This window comes from Dendroctonus ponderosae, unplaced genomic scaffold (genome assembly GCF_020466585.1).
Source record: "Dendroctonus ponderosae isolate FM_Combo_2020 unplaced genomic scaffold, Dpon_F_20191213v2 Dpon_F_20191213_151, whole genome shotgun sequence".
Lineage (NCBI taxonomy): Eukaryota > Metazoa > Arthropoda > Insecta > Coleoptera > Curculionidae > Dendroctonus > Dendroctonus ponderosae.
In genome coordinates, this window is record NW_026017649.1 from 1,476 (window position 1) to 20,775 (window position 19,300).

Genomic DNA, 19,300 nt, shown 5'->3' on the forward strand with positions numbered 1-19,300 from the left:
CAGATACTTACGAATTACAAATGGAATGGGATGCATAGTTCTTTCAAAGCCGCAAAATTTCAATTAATCTTTAACACTCCAAAAATCGGTTGGTCGTTAGAAAATTAATTTAATTGGATAAACTTAAATACTTTCAAAATTTTTTCGTGCCTCTTAAATATTTCCCGTTCAGTCGGGACGGCAAATAGAAAAAAAAAAAACTTTTATGGTCTGTTTTTAATGCAATTACTTCCGGAAGAGCGGAATCTATATCAGTTGTAAAGGTATAGTGTTGCGGCAACTGCATAAAACTGAATTCGGAGTGAAAATAATTTAATTTTTAAAAAGCGAAACAGAACAAACCACACCAATTTTCTGGAAAGTTTATGAATCACAATCTGGTATTCAATATACCAAAAAATTGTGAATTCAATCGAAATTCAGGAAAAAACGAACGGTCCAAAAGTTTTCAGGACTGTAACAGTTCAACAAATCATTATTATTGCATTTAAATCGTTCTAAAGCTAATGCGTATATTCTCCATTGTACCAGATTACCTATTCATCCACTTAACTTATTAAATGCCATTTAATGCAGAAATCATCCGAATTGGTATATTTCATGCAATCACTTGAGTTCGATATTCCGCAAACAGGTTAATAAGGTCTAGTAATTGCTGCATCATAATTGCAAATTACCTTCACATTTTAATTAATATTCGTATTAATCTAAGCTTTGGTCTTTAATAGAAATAGAGCCGTTAAACTTTTCCTGAAACATTCAATTTAAATTGTACGGTGTTATCAAAAAATATTATTATAAATTAATTTAATATTTTCTTCAAAATGTTCACGTTTACACATGTAGAACTGTAAGCTATTGATATTAGCGCTAATTGATAACGAAAAAGTCAAACTACAAGAATCTAATTAATTCTTTTATTTCACCACTGTGTATTACATGTTCCAAGTAGTTTCTTTACTCTTATTTTACCGAAACGACGGAGCTATAGTAATATTGAACCGAAAATCTGAATATAATTTCTTGTCAACAATGCAAAGAGATCTTTTAAAATTATATTGCGTTTATTTCATTACTCTAACTTAGGTTACAATAATCTATTTAAGTGTCGAACATAATATTATACCTAATCTTAAAAAATACTACATACAAATTCTCTATACAAAATCTTATTCCACATAACATAAATTTACAGATCTGACCTTATACAAACTTCTAATCAAATATCCAATATAACTAAACGTACAGGTGATTATAGCAGTTTATTCATAAATTAAAGCGAGCAATAACACAACACAAAAGCACTGCCTGAAATCAGACATCGGCTCTGAAAACATGTAATTTACATATGTTCAACCTATGAGCAAAAAATATGTACAATAACATTGCGAGTACCTAATGGTCCCTTTGTATAAAAAAATCTACAATCTATGATAATTGAACTAATTGTTTAAATCGTGATTAAAAAGGAACGTAAATGTATTCTATTCTGGTACAAAATAATGAATATTGCCAAAAAAGAAGACTTACTACGAGAACTTTATTGTTATTTTCACTTAAATAAGTGCATCAATATGCAAAAAACTTCAAACGGTTTTCTCAACCTCTATCTACTCATAATATCTGCTATTGTAAATCCAGTTTTCTTTGGAGGTGGTGGCCTTTGAACAGCGGGGGCAACAACCGGAGGAGCTACAGCATTATTCTCACTTTCAACTTTCTTCATACTCAAATCACTCGGTGTGCTATTAGGAGAAACTTGCCCTGCAGAATGAGTAGCTTTTGACAGACCTGGCATACACATAATTGGCATAGCAGGCGATATATTCGTGTAACTTGAAACTCCATCAGGAGGTTTCAAAATCCCACTAGAAGATGAAACCTGCATGTTTATGATATGGGGCATGCTCAGATTCTGAGGGTAGGCAGGATGATTCATACCACCCATACCAACGACTCCCATGCGCAGTTTCATTGGAGGACTCAGAGGTCTAGAATGGCTATAGCTTGCGGGCGTTCTGGGTCTCGGTGAGCTCATTGGAGGCCTTGGAGAGCCCACTGGAGGTCTGGGTGAACCCATAAAACTTGAAGAGCAACTTGGCCTATCTTGGTCGTAAGCCCGCTTTCTTATACCAGAAAAAGGCGATTGAATTGAAGCTGATTCAATGGCTTTACTTGTTATAGTACTAGGTTTGGCTAGAAGATCTCTGCGAATTTGAAGCTGTGGCATTGGTGGAGGAGGAGATCTAATTGACATCTGCAATAAAAAAATAATGTTATTACATTTTAATTTTTTAGTTTTAAGTGAAATTAATAACAATTCAGTAATAACTTGATGCGTTTTAAAAGAGTTGTGTACTTGGGGACGTTTTCTGATTTACATTTATTCCCAGCCATTTTAAAAAATCTACATAAGTTATGTATGAATTAGTTCTTATCGATTTATAATATAAAAAAGGAAGCATCTTCTTTTCCATAAAACAATATCAACATGATTTGCTACGTACATTCTGCTCCAACTCGTGGCTAATTTCCGGGCAGTCCTCTTGTCCTGGATCTATTTCGGGATCGTCATCATCATCATCATCTTCATCGTCCATATCATGTGAATAATCCATTTTGTCCATTGAAGGCCTCATCGTGTACGGTGAGTCACTGGATCTGGGCTCATGGCAATGGGTTCGTTCTGGTGTTGGCGAACACACTCTTATAGAACCATCCCTGGATTCTTGTGAAGGCGACCTGAAAAATCATGATAGACTTAAACATAAGTTTGATGATGAAAAAGTTACGATTGATTATTCGTGATCTACATTAATGGTATTGGAAAGTTTAATGATTTTAAATGTGAGATATACAGGATGCTCCTCAACTAATGTAGAAAAATTCACTGACATATTGTTTAGGCCAAAATATTGCGTTTCAGGCAAATTTGTCTTATCTGAAAGTTAATACATTCCGAGATATAGTGTCAAAAAATAATCAAGAAACGAGCGATAAAAAAGAAGGAACGTGACAAACAAGAAACAACAGAAATGAGCGATTTGAAAACTATTTTGTGGACAAATCAATCCCCTAAGGAAACCAGTTTTTCGTAGTTCTCTGCCTTATTTTTTCCCGCTTGTCTGGAAAACTTAAAGTTTCAACTGCACCGAACATTCATCGACTCCGTGTTTTCATTTGAACTCATTGAATTTTGCTGCGGTTTTGGAACTTCCAAAAGCGTTTTGAAGACAATTCAATTCCCTAATTAAAACTGTTCTTTGTACATTTTGTGTTCAGGGAAATAATTCGAGAAAATCTGCGGTTGAAGTTTAGACTGCGCCGAACCATACATCGACTCACTCTTTCTTTCGTAACTCACTAACTTTGGCTGCGATTTTAAAAATTTGAAAACTATTTTATAGACAAATCAATGCCCTAAGGAAACCAGTTTTTCGTAATTCTCTGCCGTATTTTTTCTCACTTGTCTGGAAAACTTAAAGTTTCAACTGCACCGAACATTCATCGACTCAAGACAATTACATTCCTTAATTAAAGCTGTACATTTGTACATTTTGTGTTCTGGAAAATTATTCGAGAAAATCTATGGTTGAAGTTTAGGCTGTGCCCAACCATACGTCGACTCACTCTTTTTTTGTAAGTCACTGACTTTGCTTGCGATTTCAAAAATTTGAAAACTATTTTGTGGACAAAGCAATCCTCTAAGAAAACCAATTTTTCGTAATTCTCTGCCGTATTTTTTGCCGCTTTTCCGGGAAACTTAAAGTTTCAACTGCACCGTACATTCATCGACTCCGTGTTTTCATTCTAACTCATTGAATTTGGCTGCGATTTGGGAACTTTCAACAGCGTTTTGTAGATAAATAAATTCTCTAATCTAATGAGTATTCGAGAATTTGTGCATTTTGGATTAAGGGAAAATTGCGCTCAACCAGACATCGATTCACCCGTCAGTTAGTCACTATAGAGCAAGAAGGTAAGGAACCGGAGGCGTCAATATCAATGAAGAAACGAAAATTGATGAAAAGTCTGAATATTAAGGTGAATATCGAAAAAGCTACAGTAGTCGGAAAAATTATTGTAACGGTTCAAGAAGAAGGCAAATGGCCAGAAACCACAATAATCATTAAAGAACAAGAGAGTGATCAACCAGAATATGTTGTAGAAGAATTACCAGAGCAAATAAAAAAACCAGCTGTATTAGAACAACGTATTCTTAAAAAGAAAGTGGCAAACGCGCGACTTAAAAGCGGAAAGTTGACAAACCTTAATCAACCAAAATAATTACCCTGAGAAAGAAGGTAAGAAACTGGACACCACAATATAAGAAGTAGTTAAGAAATTATATGAACAAGACAAAGATACAAGTTGTGGAACAAGGTATTCTTCATTCTTCAGAAGGAGATCGCTGTGTCAATCAAGAAGGCAGGAGACCCGAAGCCACATTATCTGTGATGTAAAAAATTCTCGAAGAACCAGAAAATGTCGTTGAAAAGCAAATCGAAGAAACAGGAGTTGTCAAGGAAAGTATTCCAAAGAAAAAAAAAGTGATAAAGAATCGGGCGATTAAAAGGAAGACAATGCCTATGCAAGAAACAACCAAAATGTTAACGGTTTAATAGGCAAAAAAAAGGCAAAACATCCAGACTATTGAAGAATAACAAGTGCTTGAAGACTTTGAATATGTGTAGAAGAACTATCTGAACAAATAGATTTGATTAATAGTGTTGACTTTGCACATGAAATATGTGTTATAATGTGAACAAAATATTGGAAAATATTTGCATGTGGCATTAACCACTTTTCAGTAAAAATGTGTGTAACTCTTGCAAATAATTTAACTTTTTATTTACTCTCTGTACWTAAGCTCTAGATCTAGACATAATTACAAGGGAATCTCKCACCTAGGTCTGGGTGACATTTTCTCTCGTTCCCCATCCAAAGGACCTTCTAGTTCCTCAGGAATAACATCTCCTACGGCATGTGTTAAAGCATGACGTCTCAGATCGCAGTTCCGTCGAAAGACTTTTCCACAACTGTTACATTCGTATGGTTTGTGATCGGTATGCGTCAATAGATGTGTTTTTAGGTTTGATCTTTGATTGAATGATCTGGAACACACTTGGCATTTGTGAGGAGATTGATCCATGTGGAGGACTTTGTGCACTGCCAGCGTCCTGGATTGGCAGAATCCTTTTCCACATTCGTTGCATTTGAATGGTTTCTCCTTTGAGTGAATGTATCTGAAACAAAACATTATAAATATTAGATAATGCATGTCTGAAAAATCCAATAGTAATAATAGGTGAAGGTTAGGGAATCAGCCAAAAGTTATTGTATAAGTGATGTAAAATTTACACTTGCTCAGGTATATAAGAGTATGAGGAGTGGCATATAAATGAATATAACGAAATGGATAAGAATTTTAAGAGACCCCTTCCAATCTCCATTTCGACAGAACTGCAAAAATTATTAATGAATGCAAGTTATGCAAAGACATGATACTGAGTAATAAAGCTCAAATGAGCTCAGGAAGTTTGCAGAATCGGAGTGGAACCGAGCATTTAGCCGTCCAACATTCAAAACTCGATAGACGCAGGAAATCAAATTCTGGTTCTTCTACACCTACAACCCCAACACCATAAGCCAACAAACAAGCACTAGAATAAGTAATAAAATCACTGCAAAAACACAGATCCTGGAAAACACTAAATAGCAATTAAAATGGTAAAATGCCTAATTACAGAAACGCATAACTTATCCGAAAGCAATTGAACAACTATATTACAACGAACACCATTCCAGATATATGAAAAATTGCATCTATTTTCTCAAGGCTCCACATTGAAGCAGATTCCCTAACAATAACAGCTAAGGGTTAATAAGTATCTGAACAAAAAGAAGATAATTAACCGTAAAAAACCGATGAACTGCCGTGGGCAAAAAAACTCAAAAAGTCTTTAACACGTAACCAAGTATCAGAACAGCAATCACCAAAAGAACAGAAAACAGTCGAAGTCGAACTAAGCATGCTTTAAAGGGCCGAAAGACCGATCGGGTCGATATCCGTTTTCGCAATAAATAAACATTGTTGTCAATCTCTAATTTTGAAAAGTATCTTGCAAATTTTTCTGGAAAGTATCTGATATAAAAAATATATGTAGAAAAATGAGTGATGACTTTCCCAAAATTGTTTTACTAGCTAATCTAATCCGTTAAATTTTATTGAAACATTAAACGTAAATTAAAAAACGACTTTCGGTGAAAATAAGCAGTATAATTTAATTTAGCAGAGTTTAATGAAATGGACCAAGCAAAATGTATCCTGCTTCAAGCCGAGAATTCCTTTACCCGAACCAGTTTCGCTTCATATATTTCGAAGAATAATTCCACTATGGCATTATCAGATTCGAATTTCAGGTCAAATTAATGGCTTTAATGACGTGCATTAGTTCCAACACCTCTATAAACCGTCAAAAATGCTTTTAGACTTTTTTTATTGGCTTTTTGTGAACYGGGCTGTAAAAAGTTGCGTAGTTAATGGTTGGTATATTGGAGATGTTAAGTGCTTTATGGTTGTAAGACTTGTGAGCATTGATTTAGCTTAGGATACTAGAAGAATTTCACAGATGTATGATCATCAAATAAATTTTTTAGTAAACACTAAATAAAAATCATCCAAAATGACGACTACATTGCAATTCCTAAATTACTATAAGACTGTATGAAAGGTTTGATCTTTGAAAAATATGATCAATCTTTGAATCAAAAATTGGAAACATTTAGGTTAAATAGAAAGCTGTTCTTAAAAGTTCTCATTATTTTTAATGAACGAACAATTTACACAAACTGTTTATTAATCACGAGATTAGTTTAAGATCAGATTTGGACAAATGCGTTACTTTTTGATGATATTTGCGAGTATGACAAACTTTCATCGATGTGTACTTAGAAAGTTTGGACAGGTTCTTAGATTTTTGTAATTTTTTGCTGGAAATGCCATTTGATCAAAGTAGTAACAAAAATAATTTTATCCAAACCCCTGCTACTTTTACAAAATACATTTTAATCTGCAAAAATTTTTAAACAGCCGACAATTTAGCTTTATAATTACACCCATACATAGCTGTTATCCATATCCAAGACCTTCCCCAAGTTAAATACTTAAAAGTCTTTAGATTTTTGCATAACGAGTCGCAAAGGTGCAAGTTCATGCATGAAATATTCAGCCCAATGCAAGAGTATTCGTGAGCTGAGGATAACCAATTATTAACACTTCATTTCCAGTTATTTTACTTACAGCTCATTAAGCGAAAACAATGCAACTAGCTTAGGAGCTAGTTCAGTTCATATCTAGGCATATACAATAAATGCTGTGATTAACACTCGATCTCGTGTTTTTGTTCGTTTCAAGTATGCAAATATCGTTTATATAAATATACATTATGGACTCTAAGAGTCTTGTAATTAATGCCTTCTAACTTCTAACCGACTAACTAAGAAACTGGTACTAAATTAAACTAAATCAATTATTAAACTAAATTTGATCGTTATTAATTGTTATTAAGCTAACCGATAAAATATAGAAAATAACTTAAGATTGATATTCTCGGAACACAATGACCATGTAATTTAACAAATACTCCGCAGTATGTAAGTGAAAACGTAATAGGAAAAACCATCAAGTCCGAGCGAAATCTAATTGTCACGGTTGTTATAATGAGAAAATTAATAGTTCGTTCTGAAGGCACTGGAATTCGTTTTGTTTAATAAATAGGTAATTCATTAAGCTGATTGCTCTATTTTTGTAGCATTGGAATCCAGCAAATCTTTTGTTCCAAAAAGCGATGTTCAGCAGTAAAGTTTCAGTTCATTATTTTCAAATTCTTCACCAGACTGAAATAAGCGATTGCTTGATATATAAACATATCATGTTCCTTTACTGCACTTGAAGTTGCACAGCCACCATATAGGTGAATATCTATTTGGTGTCATATTAACATCGGAGCTATTCTCCACAACTTCGGATCTTATCGCTATTGAAATAATATAAATAGATCAAATAATAACCAGACAATAGTCTGCTAGATAAGAATATCTCTTACCTTTACACTCCCATCCCTGAACTAATTATATGCAGTCGTATCTCCAGCCCAGAAAAGATATTTTAAAGATAAGCCCGCTTGATTTATTGCCTTCAAAACCAAAATCCATTACTCTCGACTTGTTTGGTTCAAATGTGAGAGTCGGTTTCTCTCTCTTCAGCAAATATTCATATAATATTGTACAAGACAGAATTCAATTTAATCATGCTAGGATTACAAAATTCAGGATTACCACCAAATATTTATTTGAGTATTAGTCAATATTTTGCTATAAGTTGTAAGATGTTTCAACTTTTTTTTCCACGCAAATCAAAAGTTACGCGAGTATAAGGTGGAAATGATCAAAACCTTTTCTATTTGGGGTAACTTAATATCGTTGAATTAAAATGAAGTAATTAAGTTAAATTAATTAGTTGAAGAACCAAACGTTTTCGCAGAAAAGGTCGCGTGCTTCAGTCTCATCAAAATATTTTCCAGGTTGTCTGATATTTCTCAAGAACGGCATTTTTTTGCGGCGGCGTCTTCCATAAGTTATGGCAGGTCCGACTTAAAAACAAACCATTCCGAAATTATTTTTATGTTTCTTCGGCCTAATTATACTACCAAATCAGTTTATTTTATATTTAGTCGCATGCAACCACCGCTGTTTATCGTGCGAACTGCAGTGGCTTCATTATTGCCAATTAACGACGAGTGTGGAATTTCTTGGAAAACGAGTTTGGTGCATTTGATGAAATGCTGCATATTCAAATTTGATTCCTTTGAATCTTGAAGTGAAGCTAATAAATGATGCAAATGCAAGTCACTCTCGCTCGTGAAAGCTTTTTAGAGCGGTCAATAATAGAGAGAAAAGCTTCTCACTGAAACTGTTGAGAGTTCTTCTGAAATGCTTTAAACAATGAGAAAAAATCGATCTCCTTTTATACTGAAAAGACAAGAAATTATTTCAAAATAAAACAGAAACATGTATGAAGAGGACTATCGGCTAAAACGGCAGCAAATATAAGACATTTGTAAAAGATAAGAAGAGTGGGTATAAGATGCACCCAACAGCTGATAACACATTATCTAGATTTGGCTGTAGACCACGTAGAAACTATTTTACTAGCAAGACCAAAAGCCAACATCTTTAGAAATCCAGAAGACGCTTTTCGCTTTTCACTCACGACCAAAATAACGCAATAAGACTAGGAAATTAGCATTGCACATTAATTGTATGAGTAAGTTTGTAATATGCAAAATTGCCAAGCCTAGAAGGTGATCTAATCAAGTTGAAGTAAAAAACTAAGGTGTAATAATGAAATGTTACTCAATCGCAGCAATTAAATGGCTGAAAATGTTCTAATATATTTCTCGAACATAGAAAATGCATTATTCAGCATGAACGCCACTTCACCTTGTATGCTACTTATATGGAATTCATTTTTAATCAATTGCTTTGCAAAATAATCTGATCAGCTTCTTAAAATATACCAACTAGAATGTGCAGCATTTATGAAAATGGGCCCAACTAACACAATACCTGCTTTAATAGATATCGGTAATCCAAACGGTTGAGATAGTTTTACTAAGAATTATTAAACAGCCACAAAGAATCCAATCAAGTAAAATATATTAACAAATTTCTTGGGTTCCTTTCGATCCAGGCATTTGAGTGTTGTAAAAATTTAGCATAATGCATAGTCAGACTCGATTTCATGGCAGCTGAGCGCATAAATCGTGTCGATCTGACCTAAAAGGAGCGAAACGTGATTTATTCAATAATTTTCCTTTTGCAAAAATTATTTTGTTCAACTGTCGACCTACATCAGTTAATATGCCTATGTTTGGCCAATATCTTCAAGGCATCGCCACTGGCTGTTTTAAATTGTTATCAAGTGGGAAATTGTAAATTTCGAAAACTAGTTTTCTTTTTCGAAAAAAACTTTTTCTTGTAAAATTTTGAAAAATTGTTACAATGTCAGCCGTAAATACACATTAGAAGTACCTAATTGTGTTATTAAATAGAAATACGATTTCTATTCGCTTTTGCCTTCTTTAGTGCTTTTTCTATGCAGTATTTGCTGTTATTTTCTAAATAATCTTTAGATTTTACTGATAATTGCTTTTTTATTTAAGTTCTTCCATAGAAAATTGAGAGCTTATAAATTAGTATAGCAATTTTATTCAGTAAATATAAGTGAGAAGTTTGAATATAATTGGCGATGTTAAGTTTAGACATAAACATCCGGTTTTATTAAATAATTCCTTCTAGTGTAATATTTTAATATGCCATTTCGTGTTCTAACCGACCGTTTAAGATCGTATTTGCATTCTTTAGCTTGATACTTTCAGCTCTTAGTATCCGAACTGTACATACCTACTTTACATTTGCGATAACTAAATTATTATTTTTTTCATGTTTTTCGTTTGTGAACTATTGAACTAAATCTGACAATAATTACAGTAGTTAAACACGATTTTAATTTACTGTTCTAAAATAGGCAAAATGAAGCATTCTGAATACTGATAGAGGTAATACCTACCAAAAAAAACATAAACATTCAAATTATAATTTAATTATTTGTTGGATTAACTAACAATTGTATCAAACCAAAATCCCTTGACCAAAACATATTTTGTATATTCTTTGAAAACGTTATTTTTATACTTTTTGCACGTTTTGTTTTTGTTACTCATTATCAACTTTGCTTTAGTACACACTTAAAGTTCTTATTTCAATATTAAGTGGCTTCTGTCATCTAACGAAACACACATATTACAGAATTTCCGAAATTATGGACTTGACTTTCTAAAAAAGTAAATGCTTCCATGTTCTTAATAAAAGGCAAGGGAGAATGGAGATCAAAAACCTAAACGAGCATTAAAACGAACAAAAATAAATTTATCAAAACATGTAAAAGCCAAAAGCTATTTCTTAAAGTGTATAACAATAGAAAAATAAAATAAACTAATTCAATTTTTCTGCATTCGTTCTTGCTAAACTTGAATTTTCTTGTATGTGTAGAATTTATTAATTAAACTGTTTTTCAAGTGTTTTCATCGAATTTTAGCAACAAAAATAAACGTTTACAGTTACTCCGATAACTATGCAAATGCGTTGATTTTATAACCCATAAATAGTAATAGAAACAGTTTATTTGAACACCATTCAGATTAGATTGGCTACCTAATTCCCCCATTAAACCATATCAAAGAATTTCGATATTTGCCTACCAATTTATCAGGCAATATCTTAAATAGCCAACATAAACTCTTAAACTATCTACATAAAAATTATAATACTCTCGGTCGATTGAGAGTGTAATAACCGGTACGAGAACAATTAAGCTTGGCAGAATATATTTCATATGTTGGCTTATCAAAAGCTGAGCTAAAATTATAGAGCGGCAATAAAAGACTGAATTCAATTTCTTGTAGTTCCGAATAAGTTTGCATAAGTATATACACAAAATTCACATTTTGGTGAACATGAAGTATTGATCTTCTGCCAGAAGGATCTTTTACCGTATATTGAAGAGCATCTGCTGAACAAAAATTTGAGAGGCAAGCATTGATTTATAGATAAAACGTACAATCTAGTGAATAAATATTCAAATAGTGGGAATATCGTAATACAAATTCATATTTCATTTAGAATGTAAGCAACATATGATACGTCTAACGTCTGGGCAGGAGGTTAACGAGAACCCTGCCAGTTTAAAGGCAAGTTAAGTCATTTGGGTAAAAAACAAATTTGAACGTTAACTTTAAATTCTAGGTAGTTGATTTGAAATTAGCCTAACATGTAGCTATTTTGTGGACTATAAGCTAAGGCTTCTAATATTATGTATGCAATTATTTTCAGAGATTTGTGATGGTTTTGTCTATGCCACCATTTTTTAGCTTTCAACATCAAACAAATTTCTAGTATGTACTTAATTGATGTTGATAGATTGTCTTTAGTTGCTAATATTGGTCATAATGTCCAGAAAGGGTATTTTCTCTCATAAATTATATACTTACGTATTTTTATTAAATCTTTGCCTTAAAGGGATTGCATGTTTAACACTAAAGCAACGTCGCTGTTATAAGCTTTCATCTCATAAATTTGAGATGAAAAACTGCGGCTTTACATGCGAGTATCACTCAGGTACAACGTTTTCCATCTCTTCTAAAAAGCTATTAAAATTTATTAATGAAAATTTTAATTCAATATATAATAATAATATGACTGTTTTAAGAGAGAATAAAATTAACTATTTTATACGTAAAAAAATTAAATAGATACATAAAAAAATTATTGATGATTGATGTTGTGGTTTAGTAGGGACCGTGATTATAAATGGTAAAAGATGCCTATTTAGGTTCTTCGGTTTGTTAGTCAATAGATAGTGGCAGAAAATAAGGACGTTATTTTTCTTGGGCCAAGGTTTCGGCGTTTCTCAAACTTAACAAACGATTTTGGTAAAACAAAAGTTTGTTAATTCTTATAATTATGTACATAAAGAATGCCGCATCGAATTCTTTTTCAAGTAAAATCAATATCCGATATTTTTAATGAAGATGTTTGTAAATAAATAATTTTTTGAAGTTTTTTAAGACCAGTTGACATACTTTACTTATTATAGAGCATATTGAGCTTAGGGGTTAAGCCAAACATAAAAGAACATTTTTTAAATGTGAAATAAGTTTGTGTATTAAAAATTTTCGGAATCCCTTAAAGCAAGAATCATCAAAATCGAACCATAAGATTAATTTTAATATTAAGTAGATACCAAACAACTACCAAAGACATATACGAAATATTTCTATTCGCTTTGCTGATGTTGCCACTAGAACGCCGCCTACTCACATACATCAGAGTATCTTAATAAAAGAAGATGGTTAAGTAAGAGTAATATATTGTATGAACCTCAGTATGAATAAGTTGGAGAGGATTAAAATGGGAAAAGCTGCAGCCGGTTTCGATATAATCTCAAGGCACCGAGGATTGCTCCGGTTAAGACGCTGAAGAATGCGGCGCGCCATCCAACGATTATCTGAGACCCGACCTAACTCAGCTAAACTTTTTTATTTTTCATTTTCAAATACACTTCTATTTGGATCGATGTATCAATCACTTAATATCTTGGAGTTCAACTTTATATCATATCGTGTTACTTTAACATGCGGATGAAATTTGAATAAAATATTAATCAAGCAAATTAGTTATGCCATTTGGGGCAACGGTTCGTTTACAAATTGATATCTTTACAATATATTTATGAAAGACTGTTGCTATGTGAAGGTAAACGTTGAAGCTCAAAATTGAGCCTTAATAATATTTGTACTTTGAGTTTTTGAGATATTCTCCTCAACTGGCTACAAAAATCCAGTTGCTCAGTTGCACTTTCATTATTAAAATACGAGAAAACAAAACGTGTTTTATCTAATCTATCGTGACAATGTATGATATTCCAAGCTGCTGTTTGCAAGCAGCTTTGCCTCTGTCATTGCAGTGTTCAATTAATAATTTAACCGAGACTGAAAACAAAACGTTGCATAATTTGACATCATCTATAACGTTTTGTGCTTAGCTAAAGACCATTTTGTAGCGAAATCACGATAACGTCCGCACTGACCGTAAAAATAAATTACGAGACATGGCTGATTAACATATAATCAAGTGTGTAAAAAATCACGGGAGCATGATGCGTATGTTTTGTAGATTGTTTCGGAAATTAGCTTCCTGCCACCGTGCATGGGCTCATAATCAAGTCAATATACAATTTGCATAAATTGAACGGTTAGTTGAGTCGATGGAAAAAGTAATCTTTGTTTCGATGGTTGTAAATCAGAGTTTACTTTTAATGAAGCGGTCAATTATTAATTAAGAAAATCTGGAATTAATATTGTCGTATTTTCCAAACCTCATCGCTAATCAATAAAAATCCAAATGAGGGAAAAGAATACCAAAGGAGTGACGAAAAATGATCTGTTAATGGCATATCTTTTTCGATCCTACTCTGAACTTATTTTTGCAATTTGCAACGCCTTTTTACTGTAACAGCAATATATGAAATAACTGGTTTCTTTGTTAGTTTCAACAGGTGCGCTGGTTCTACGAAGATCACTACTACCTAGAAACACGTGAATAAAGTAAAACAACTCCTCTGATTACATAATTATTAACATAAAAATAAACTGATGTATTAGCGCGATGGGCTAGTATATTAGACAGTCGCGCTAACACTTTTTGTCTCACACCATACACGCCAAAGAGATAAATATGGTAATAAAATAAATTCCGATTTTTAAGTATAATTTTCCGATTTTTGCCAACTCTTTACTAGTTTCCAAGAATACAATCCCCATTCTTCATCACACTGAGCGGTCTTTGAACGCAATTCAAGGTTAGTGCGCTCAAGAAGAGCGGTTTCACGAAGATACTTCATACCGGTATTACTGCACTACTAATATCCCGTAGTTTGTTTCCTTCTAAAGCAGATATATTTGGTATCTTGGGAATGTACATAAACACGAAATATTCCTTATATCAATGGCTATGAAAAATACGAGCATTTCCATGCGCCGAGCAGCCTCCACTTATGGAAAGCCTCATTTGTTATCATTCTGACTAGTTAGTAGTACATATTTGCATGTTCGGTCTACCCGAACTGAAATGTGGAATATTTTGTTGTGAAAAGTGAAAAGCAAATGGCTATAAATTTAGCAGTCACGAAGTAGGGTGTAAAAACAGATTTAACTACTGTAAGACTGTGACTAAATAACAGTACCCTAACGATAAGCAGATACAAGTCCCAGATAAAGAAAGCACTACAGAAAATTTTTGGCAATAATTATACACTAGATTTTTCAAAAATTGATGCAATGTTAAGTACAAAACTTCCTTGTTTCCAGTTTATTGGCGATCGAACGGTCGTACATATTTTAAAAGTCTTACAGCAAGAGCGAAAGAGAAGATCAGAATATTATCTGAATCAAAATTTTGTTTGGAATTTTACATTTTTAAGTCTATATTAATTGATGAATTGAACGACAGTTTTCGATGATAAATCATTTGCATTTAAGCCCGAATAGGTCGATACCTTTATTCGAATGTGCCTTTCTTATCCCTCTCAAGACACATTCATTTTTAAGAGATTATCAAAGAATGTAAAATTTTATTCGACATACTCACTAATACCTGTGATTTCGTGGATGAAAAAATGTTGTTCATAACACAATGCTTTTATTTCTGCTAGTATCTCAACCTAAAATCTTCGGATAAATTATTTTTCATCATCACATGATTTTAACAAAAAGCAAGACTTCGCCCACTAGGAACAGAACATCAACACCGCGCTTGAAGACGCATAACTACATACAAGGGTGCTTTTACTTGGGTAATTTATCACCTTCAAAACTCGAAAAAGTGATTTTGTTCATCATCGAATTAAACAGTAGCTGTAAAACTGATCAATACTTTATTTTCATTATTCCACTTGCAAGAAAACACTAAAATTTAATTTAAATGGTTTCAAAAACGATAACTTTTCCACACCGAAATCTATATGTTATAGCATCAATTTTGTGTTGATTTGCTCTGAACCAAATTGAAACCTAGACAATTTGTACTTTTTTGGGACTTTTGCTAGGTATCTGATTACATATTAATAAATCCATTTTTCAAGTGAATCAAAAACATTATCTTTCTACTCATAAAATTTACATTTTTCATTTAAGTTGAAGAATTCAGAAAACCTGATGGAGCAAACAAAGTTCAATTTCCAACTGTTTATTTCATACGTAAATCGTTTGAACAAAGTGCTTTGACAAAAAAGCGACTTTACTGCAAGTACAGTAGTACAACCGTAGAAAAAAGCAATTGCCACAAGTTCAAGCGTTGAAAAAATATCGATATTCAATACGATTGACACTGTTCTTTTTCGGACATGAAAAATGTAACAAATCAATATAATTTGCTGTTAAATCGACTTGAAAACTGAAGATTATATTGATTTCTCATTTAAAAAGATCAGCAAAACCAAGCAAAAAAGAAAACTTTTATAGTTCCAAACTTCTTATTTTTCATATAAAAAGACTAATCAGACAGAAAGATTTAAAAAAATGCAAGTCATGATATAAAATTCATTTAAACCACATGTAACTTGAAAGGGCAACAAAGGAAAATATCCGACATACTCTGATCGAAGAGTTTAATTGAATAATTAGTAAAACAATAAATCGAGTTTAAAAATTTTTCATCTGATTAAATAATTTTTTAACTTTTACCAAACTTATTAATTTCACACATTTCTTTTGGAACTCAATTTGAAATTCCTGGATAAACAGAACAACTTAGCAGTGTTTTAGCAAAATATTTTCTTCGAGGAATTTGTAGGTCGCAATGTGATTCAAACTAAAAGCCTCTACACATTGCCTTAATTGGTGTGCGAAGAAGCGATTAAGTGAAAACTTACGATGTGATAAGAATGTGGTACGTTTCAATTAAGATGGAACCCAGAGATTTCTTACGCTAATATGTAAGGCATTTTAACGAGTTGTTGTGCTTTGGACTTTATCGAGCTAGATTAGAAATACTGCAATTTCCGATAAAATAGCAATTTGCTGTATGTAAGCAGAAGAAAAATATGCCGCTAATCTAGTGCTTCATCAAATAATTAATATGAGAGAGTTTGGTGAACCCGAAGACTTAATAGCACTTTAAATTAAAGTCAGCACTGCAAAAATATATGAGCGCTTGAGTGCAATATATTGAGTGCAAGTTGTGATCGGAAATACTTCCGTGGGAAAAACTAGAACAGCAACTACTGGAAGAACTGTAAACATTTGGACTTCTTCCCAGCTTTTTGCGTCTGGTCTTTGAATTGTTGAAGAAGCGCTGCTGAAACAATACACTTTTTAAGAGCAAAGTGGGATTTGAAAAGTTAAAAAGTGACTCGAGTTTTAAGTGTACCCACGCGAGTGAAAGCGTATGTAAACATACAAACCAAATATGAGGTATTGTAATGGCCAAGTACAATTGTTACACCTGGAGGAGAGGTCAACACTCTTAACTACTCGGCGTGTACAAAGATTTAAACTCTCCGAAAGTGGGAGTTGAGTAAATAAAACATTCAGATTTGAATGTATAATGGAACAGAAAAGCGCCACACACATGCAGGAAAATGCTTGAGTGGGTTTGCATTTTTTAAAACGAAGTATCAAAACGATTAATATCTAATACGTTGAGTTCATCAGCATGCAAAGCAATTATGTTTAATGATTAAGAGGTATTTTAAGTCGAGGGAAGTAGGTCTCATGCTGGTAAATTTCCAGGCAAATTCACACTCTAAAGACTTGAAGAACATATGAGTGAAGACAGAACAATGTATGCCTGTATTAGGAAGGGAAAAACAACAGATAGACTTGAAGCAAGTTTTAGAGGAGTGACCTAAATTGATCACGATCGACGACAAGAGAATTTGCTTTAGTTGTTGTTCCTCTCAGATTATTTTTACGGTAAAAACTGGTTTGGTAGACAGGAAGCTCATTGGCATCAATCTATGCAATGGCAAACCATTTGTGTAAATGGATCGACTGGGTCTTCTTTTTAGGTCTTTCATAAACTTTACTTGCAATCCTGGATTTTCTTGATGTTAGTAAAGACTTCGATTTTGTGGACTTTTTATTTTGGTATCATAGAAACTAAAACAAAAATATAGCAAAACTTGTAAATTGCCACAGAGTTAATGAAATTTATCAATGAATTATAGGCCTGAACCAATATTTTTTAATAACGTAAACTAATCTAAAAAATTGCTTGTCAAATAATTTACTGTAGAAGAAAGTACAGTTTGTTTTCTACATCGAGCAGCTTATCACCAATGATTATAAATTGAGTAATTAGTTAATTATTTTTTTTGCTCGTGTTTTACACCCGTTGCTAATTTTCTTAATTCGCATTGCTAAGTTGGTTTAATTCTTTCAATATTGCAAGAAGGCAAATATGAAGAATATTTAAAATAAACTGATTCAAAAAATCAACTTTACACTGACAAAACTGGATATCCTTTGGAACATAATAAATTCCAATAAAAGTGTTTAAGGCCAGTTGATATCTGTTTAAAGCGTTATTTAGTGCAATACTTTTTTGGTTGTTAGGAAGTTTTGCAAACAATTAAAGCGTCAGATAAAGTTTCCACAGCGTTTCCACAACTGAAACAATGCAATTTTTTGTATTTTAACACAAACACAATAAACGTTTTTGAATTTCCCGCTTATCTCGTTTATTTAGAGGCGTCTTTAAAAAACCAACTTTCTGGTGTTGCAGTGATAATTTTTTTCTCTTCATTCATTTTAAAAATTAGGGCTTATGTTGAAGCTAAAACTTCACAGTGAATTTGAGAAAATAATAATTCAATATAGCGGGCTACACAAACGAACAAAATATTAAAAATAAAACTGCACTTTCAATGTTCCAGAGTCACCGATTTGGGGGCAATTCTGATTTGTAATTTTTGTTGTTCAACCAACATCGGCTTTAGATCGTGAAAATCGTACCAAAAGCAGAAAAGTTATTCCTGAGAAAGCAAAAAGTTGATTTTTTAGATCGCTTTGTAAAAAAATAAAAACCCGTTTCGAGCATTTTGGTTTACCTTTACACTTTTGATGTTGAGATCCAAAACTTTTTTTTCCATCTAGGTGCTTGCCAAACTTTGCAAAAAATTTAACTTTTCATTACTCAAATTATTACAGATTGTCGGATAAAAAATGTATTTTCCTTAAAGCCCTATATAATTGCTTTTTCTCAGATATTTCGAAAATGCTTGTTAAAATGAATTGCATTTTCCATTTAACTCCTCATCTATTTATTATTTACATTTTTATGACGATTTCCTTCCCGCTTTAAATTATGTTTGTTATGCATTTTTTGTATGAAATTCTTGCCAAAAACTAATCTTTCAATCTTCTGCAGAAAGCGGCTTGTCGAAAGCGTTTGAATTGCATCCAGGACTTCCATTTTCGAAATATTTTGTACTTTTATTTCAGTTGAGCCTTTTTTACATATCTATAAGTTACAAAGAGATTATTTCTGCCATTCTCCTTTTTAGAGTTTAATAATCCAGTTCTGTGAGTCCCATTTCCAAAGCTAAACGTTTAAAAGTGTTTTTAATCAATTGCCATTGCGGTAAATAGCGACAAAGATTTTGATCTCCAGCTATGAG

General features: G+C 32.7%; 1 protein-coding gene across 1 annotated transcript in view; it reads right to left on the reverse strand.

The window, feature by feature from the left end:
* Positions 1–903: 903 nt before the first annotated feature.
* LOC125503256 (protein bowel-like) overlaps positions 904–19,300 on the reverse strand; it is a 35,471-nt gene continuing 17,074 nt past the window's right edge. Inside the window, exons 5-7 of the mRNA XM_048663309.1 lie at positions 4,908–5,246; positions 2,508–2,742; positions 904–2,257 (exon numbers count right to left, since the gene is read on the reverse strand). Of these exons, the coding sequence (XP_048519266.1) occupies positions 1,607–2,257; positions 2,508–2,742; positions 4,908–5,246 (1,225 nt within the window). The 3' untranslated portion in view covers positions 904–1,606. The remainder of the gene's footprint in view (positions 2,258–2,507; positions 2,743–4,907; positions 5,247–19,300) is intronic.